At 44.9% G+C, this 6,000-nt stretch overlaps 1 protein-coding gene across 3 annotated transcripts in view; it reads right to left on the minus strand.

Moving 5' to 3' along the window:
• The window catches only part of GNPTAB (N-acetylglucosamine-1-phosphate transferase subunits alpha and beta), a 63,149-nt gene extending 57,696 nt beyond the window's left edge, over nt 1-5,453 (minus strand). The window contains exon 1 of one of the 3 annotated variants that reach the window (XM_036019489.1): nt 5,097-5,453. In XM_036019489.1, coding sequence (XP_035875382.1) covers nt 5,097-5,213 — 117 coding nt within the window. In that variant the 5' untranslated portion in view covers nt 5,214-5,453. The remainder of the gene's footprint in view (nt 1-5,096) is intronic. The other 2 variants (XM_036019490.1, XM_028531964.2) reach the window with 2 other exon arrangements.
• Between the last annotated feature and the right edge of the window lie 547 nt (nt 5,454-6,000).

Raw genomic sequence — 6,000 nt, forward strand, 5'->3', positions numbered from 1 at the left:
ACAGCCCATTAGCTCTGGGGATGATCCAGGTGGTTACCGAGGGCACAATACAAGCACTCATTCCCTGGCTGGGCAGGCCACCTGGGTCCAGCTTGCACTATGAGAAAGAAAAGCTGTCCTGTTTGCTGGGCTTACTAAAATGGTAGTTCACAGCTGGAGTTGCTGACAGCAATCTTTGCTTCCATATGGGAAGAGCTTGCCTAACAACTAAACCAACAGAGGGGAAGAGCTGGGACGAAAAGAGATTCCTGATGATATCATTTGGCAACTCTATCCAACCCTGCCAGAGTTTCACACCCTAGAGTTTTCAAATGCACCAGTCAAAAAACTACATTTTCTCTTAAGCCACATGTGAGTTGGGATTCTGTTGCAATCAAGTGCTGCTGACTACTACCAGCAGCAATTTTAAACCACTAATAATTCGAAAAAGAAAAAGCTCCTGTCTCCTTGTAAAAGTCTCAACTTCCTCTACAATGCTTCAAACCCCATAATTTTCTTCCCTTCCTCTGATTTTCTAAGTGATTACTGGGTACCTACTCAGGCATTCATTTCCCACTCCCTTTGTTGTTCCTCAGTCCTCATGGCCTCATCACAGCTAGACCAAGATGATCAGGGATGAGCTAAAATTCTTTGTATCTTTGATGGCACCCTACTACCCTATGAAGTACAACCAGACCAATCATTTATGAGAATGAAAAGGTAAGTACAGATGGTCTGCATCAAAGTAGAAAGCTTATACTTTCACTGGAAATGAGCTTGAAGTGATGTTGGTTAAAGTCACCTCCATTCATTCATTTGAGTGCTAAGAATACCTCAGGGAATACCTCAGGGAAGGCCCCTGCTCTGACAGCTAGCTGTGCTGTGTCTCTCTCCCAAACCCCTCCAAGAGAGAGACCATTTCATGTTATGTAAGGGTCACTGGCCTTTTCTCTGAAGCAAAGCACAACGCCCATTATATTATAGTTCATGCTTTCTCATGTGGAGCACCCAATAAATGCATATTCACAAAACATTAAAGCTAAAAAGGGAGTCTTGTCTAGAAGCTTTAAGTATTATGTTTAACAATGAAAGCTTTCCCCTCCCCCCAAAGAAACCTACACAAAAGAGTTAAGAGTAGCTGCTCCAACCCAGCAGGCAGCTGGAGTGACACCGTTTGAGAACCACCGAGGAGCACAGTGATGGTGGGGCCAGAACCAGGCCAGGGGCTCTCACCCGACTCTGGGGCCAGGTGTCTTTCAACTTCACCCATTTCCTGCCTTTGGCAAAGAACACACTTAAAATATATTTGTGCAGTGGCGAACTACTCAAATACAAACATAATAACAACTCTCTTTCTTGAAACAACTGATCAGCACAGCTGAACATAACTTGAGCTGGATCCAGTTTTCCATTTGAGCTGGATCTTCCTTCTCACTGAACAATAATCTCATTAATATGGAATCGCGGAAGGAAGTGCATGAGCACAAGGAACCAGGGAGGCCAGGATAGTTACTACCCGCTGTGGGCAGATTCTGTGTGAACCTATGACCTATCTGACTACCTCGTGGTAGTTAATGTCTGGATATTTGTTCCCATACTTAGTGCACATAAGGAGGTGATGTATTTTACACACATACACCAAGCACACAGATACACACATACACACCCAGTGGTGATCTACGGTCCTTTATTCAGAATTCTGAAATCCAAAAAGCTCTCAACAGTGAAGATCTTTTGTGTCTTACTTGGCAGCGAAACTTGACCTGACCTGAACTTATTTGGTAGCAAAACTTGGCCTGAACTGACTTGAAGTTATTTATAGTCTTTATTTTCCTCACTGGTGTGTGAACAGTCAGATGTTCCACTGTAAAAGATACTGATGTTTAGTTATAAGGTAATTCGGTAGTTCCAGAAGTTTCAGATAAGGGATTGTGGACTTGTATATAAATGATGTATATAAATAATTCAACTAAGTAATGATGGCCCTGATATAACTTTTACTTCAAAAGCATGTTTAAAGTCTATACAATATCAACTGAGAAAGGACAAAATTGAAAATCGGGACTTTCTAAGCTAAAAAGAAAGCCTAGTTAAGCTAATGCTTCTATTTGTTGATGAGGAAACTGGACTTCCAGGGGGCACTTGACTTGCCCAAAGGCAACTAGTGTACCTCGGACAAGCAAGTTCCCACTGCTACCCTCACCCCAAGGCAATGAACTTCCGTGTGCACTGCACCATATTAGAATGCCCCCCCACCCCCCGCCCCGTGGATTTAAATCCAATTCTGTTTTTGCTTGATCAGAGTTTCCCAAGCGTTCTCCAGAAAATACTCAGGAATATTTCAAAAAATACTTCCCTACCTCAATTCCACTTTTTGACTCAAAATTTGGATATGTATACAAATAGCTTATCAAAAGTTAGCACCGATACCACTTACTCTAAGAGGGAAGGAAAAAAAATATACTGTGAACTCACAGTTAACAATGATAAATAAAAGGATAGTTCTTTTATCCTTAGTGAAATAATTATAACTTCATTGTAATTAGTGACATTATTAACAAGTTGGTAATATTAACTGCATGATGACAGTGTTCTATTTCAAGAGTTTATTTCAAATAAGGATTAAAGACAAAAAACAGATGTTGATAATAATATAATAATAATAATAGTAGTAGTAGTAGTAGTAGCAGTAGTTTATTACCATTTCACGAGAGTCTGTTATGTGCCAGGTACAACATGTGGTACTTTCCGTACATGTCTTACTTAGTCCTCGGTATCAAACCAGGAAGGAAAGTATTCTTGCCTCCATTTTAAAGATGAGGAAACTGGGGTTCAGAGAGGTTAAGTATCCTGTCCAAGATCATTCAAAGGATAGCCTGGGCTGTTTGAGGGACCAAGAAATGTGCTTAAGACAACAGCTCTAGACCCATATACTACTTTGGCTTGAGGCCCAGCTTTGCCATGAACTGGCTGGAGTAACTTGTACAAGTATATTAGTTCATCATCTGTAAAATGGGTATAATATAATACCTATCCCACAGGGGTGGTGTAAGGATTACATATGAGTGAATGTATGTCAAGCAGTTAAGAGAGGGCCTGGAACCTGGCAATCTCTATGTATTAACTATCATCATGATCAATACTGGTACCAGCATTCAAAACCAGATCTGCCTAATCTGGCAGTTCTTCTTTCTTCTACTGCGCTGGACAAGTGATACTGCGCCAGCTGTATCCACCTCCTGTGACACCTGTTGATGTGTCTTTGCCTCTCGTTGCTTTGCCTGTTCCCAGCTTTAAAGTCGTAGTCATTTCAAGACTGACAAAAATCTGTCTTTTGTGTAAATAACAAGGCATCGCATACAAAATAAAACTTCTAACAACTGATGCCTTTAAGTCACTTTCACGCTGTAGAGTTGTTAAGTAAACAGTTAATTAGGTTACTCAGTGCCCAAAATAACCTTATCAACAATTAGACACAACTATGCAATAGATACGTTCACTATGTTAAGTTGCAACACACGGAACAAATGCAGAACTGCAGGTGGTATATTACACATTCCACACTTACAAGTCTGGGACACTTTCTCACGCCTTACTTATAAAATTTATTTTTATTAGCCTCTAGACCAAAAAAATACCAAAAGTGTGTACTTGGAGATCATGCCACATAATTCATCCATTCATTTATTCAACAAATATTTAGACTGCATACGTTGGCACAGTGCTTGTTCTGGGGTTACAGTAATTAAACAGTAGACAGCACTCTGTCATAGAGCTGACAATCCAGGATGAGTATAGACTTCAAACAAAAGTATCCTGTGGCATTTCTAAAAACCACTGCACTAATTTTAAAAACTTTTTCAATTTCCTACGTATCCACTTATATATGTGCACATAGAGAGAGAGATTCTAACAACTTGCAAATACGATTTTTCTCCTAGTTGCTATAGAGACATTTTTAAAAGTGGTGTTCTCTAAAATCACATATATGTACTCTAGTTCTAACCTACTCATAGTTATGGTACCCGTTTATGATAAAGAATACTGTATTAGACCATCAATAATACACTATCCAACCTAAACCAAAGGGTTGTTTCAGTCACGAAAATGTTTAAAGTGTATATCCAGAAGCATACAAAAATCTATTAAACTTGGGTGTTCCCACCGCCCAAACCTGTTGCTTGGACCCTGAGGAATTTACAGTCTGACCCAACTACTTTATTGCACATTAACCACGAGCAGATCCAAAAAAGCCGGGCTCATGTGATCTGGAGTCTAAATTATTAGCCTATCCCATGACCCAAGGGCTTGCACTGGCTCCCAAGGGGTTAGGTGCTGTAGTCCAAGATCATTACGATGTCCTGGTCACGTGAAGTGGCCCTAAACTTCAGGTGATCTCGGGACAGGGAAACAGGTGTTTGGAGCTGGCAAGAGATCTCTCTACCTGCCAGTAGGGCTAACTGCTGATGTATAGTTGTCTCCAATGACAGAGCCTAAGTGCAAAAAGTCCCCTTGCACACATAAGTCCTTTCAATTTTGGGCCAGTACACTCTCCCCATTGCAAATTGATGAGCAAAAACACACACACGCATGACCTCGGGAGAACCTCTATTAAAAAGATTAAAGTGCCTTTGTCAAAGGTTGAAAAGATTAGAAGGGTGACTATCCGAGGAGGAAAACTCGAGGAGGGGCAAGGGACGAGAATTTAGGAATGGGAAGACAACAACTCTGGGTCCCGGGAGGCGGCTTCATGAAGGATAAGGCCTGCAGGAGAAAGTCGAAAGTCCTTGGGGACCCTGAAGAATGCACCTGGTGGGAAAAGGAATCAGTAGAACGAGAGCCTATCCCCCCACCCCAAACTGCCCAAAGAACGAAACCCATCAACCCAGATGCTGAAACCCGATCGGAGTCCTCCGCGCTTCCTGGGAAAGGGCAGGCGCTGGGACTTTTCGCTGGAGCGGCTGGGAGGATGGGGGGCGGGCGGGCGCAGGAGTCAAGCGCGCTAGGGCTTGGGGCGCCCCCGGGCTCGGCGCCACACTAGGGCTGCAGGGGGACGGGGGCCTTGGGGTCTCGCGGGTTCAAAGTCCCCTGGTTGGAGATCGCGCGCCGCTACTCACCTCTCCGAACTGGAAAGCGGAGACGATGGTGACAACGACGCCCACGAAACAGACGTAGAGCCCATACCTGTGGGACAGGCAGGTATAGGTCTGTCTCTGCAAGAGCTTGAGCAGCATCACCTCGGCCGCCGCCACGCTACGCCTGGAGGAGCCAGAGCCAGAGCCACCGCCTCAACGAGGCGCCAATCAGCGGCCCCAACCGGGCCGCCGCGCTCAAGTCACAGCCTCCAGCCACCGCGCATTGCCGCTTCGGGGATGGACGCCCGCTCGGCTCCACGCCGCGGCCGCCTCTTCCGGGAGCCGGGAGCCCACGCCCTCGGCGCGGCGGAGGCGGACCTGCAGCCGGCTAGGCGGCTAGTGCCGCCCGGGCCTGGCCCGGCTAAAGGCGGTGGAGGTGGCAGAGATGGGTCCGCCAGCGCCACCTGGAGGGCGGAGGGGCGGAGGACAAGCGAATGCCCTTCCAGTCTGCGCCTGCGCGGCAGGCAACCAGCGAGGACTGGTCCCTGCAAGGACCCTGGCTCCAGCCTCGTAGTACGGTCCTGAATACTTGGGCCGCACACTCCTTCCTGCTTTTACAATAATTGGGAAATTATAGTTCACAGGGCTCCTTTCCCGTCAGGCTTTCTAACCATATTGCTTGAAGTAGGAAGCTCTTAGGCTAAATGTACCTAAGCCAAATTTTATTTATTAGTTAATTATGTGTTTAGTGTCCCGTGCCTAGCATGGTGCTTGGTGTCATTCAGAATTAACAAGACTTGGCCACCGTTCCCAGGGATCAAAGTTGGGGAAATAAACACGCAAACCACTAAGTACAAAAAAAGTTATGATAGAAACAGGAACGGTCAGTTATTTCTTTGGCACCAGGTGATTTCTAAGAGGGCCTAATTGGTGCCTCTTACACATA

The sequence above is a fragment of the Phyllostomus discolor genome, chromosome 2 (assembly GCF_004126475.2).
Source record: "Phyllostomus discolor isolate MPI-MPIP mPhyDis1 chromosome 2, mPhyDis1.pri.v3, whole genome shotgun sequence".
Taxonomy (NCBI): domain Eukaryota; kingdom Metazoa; phylum Chordata; class Mammalia; order Chiroptera; family Phyllostomidae; genus Phyllostomus; species Phyllostomus discolor.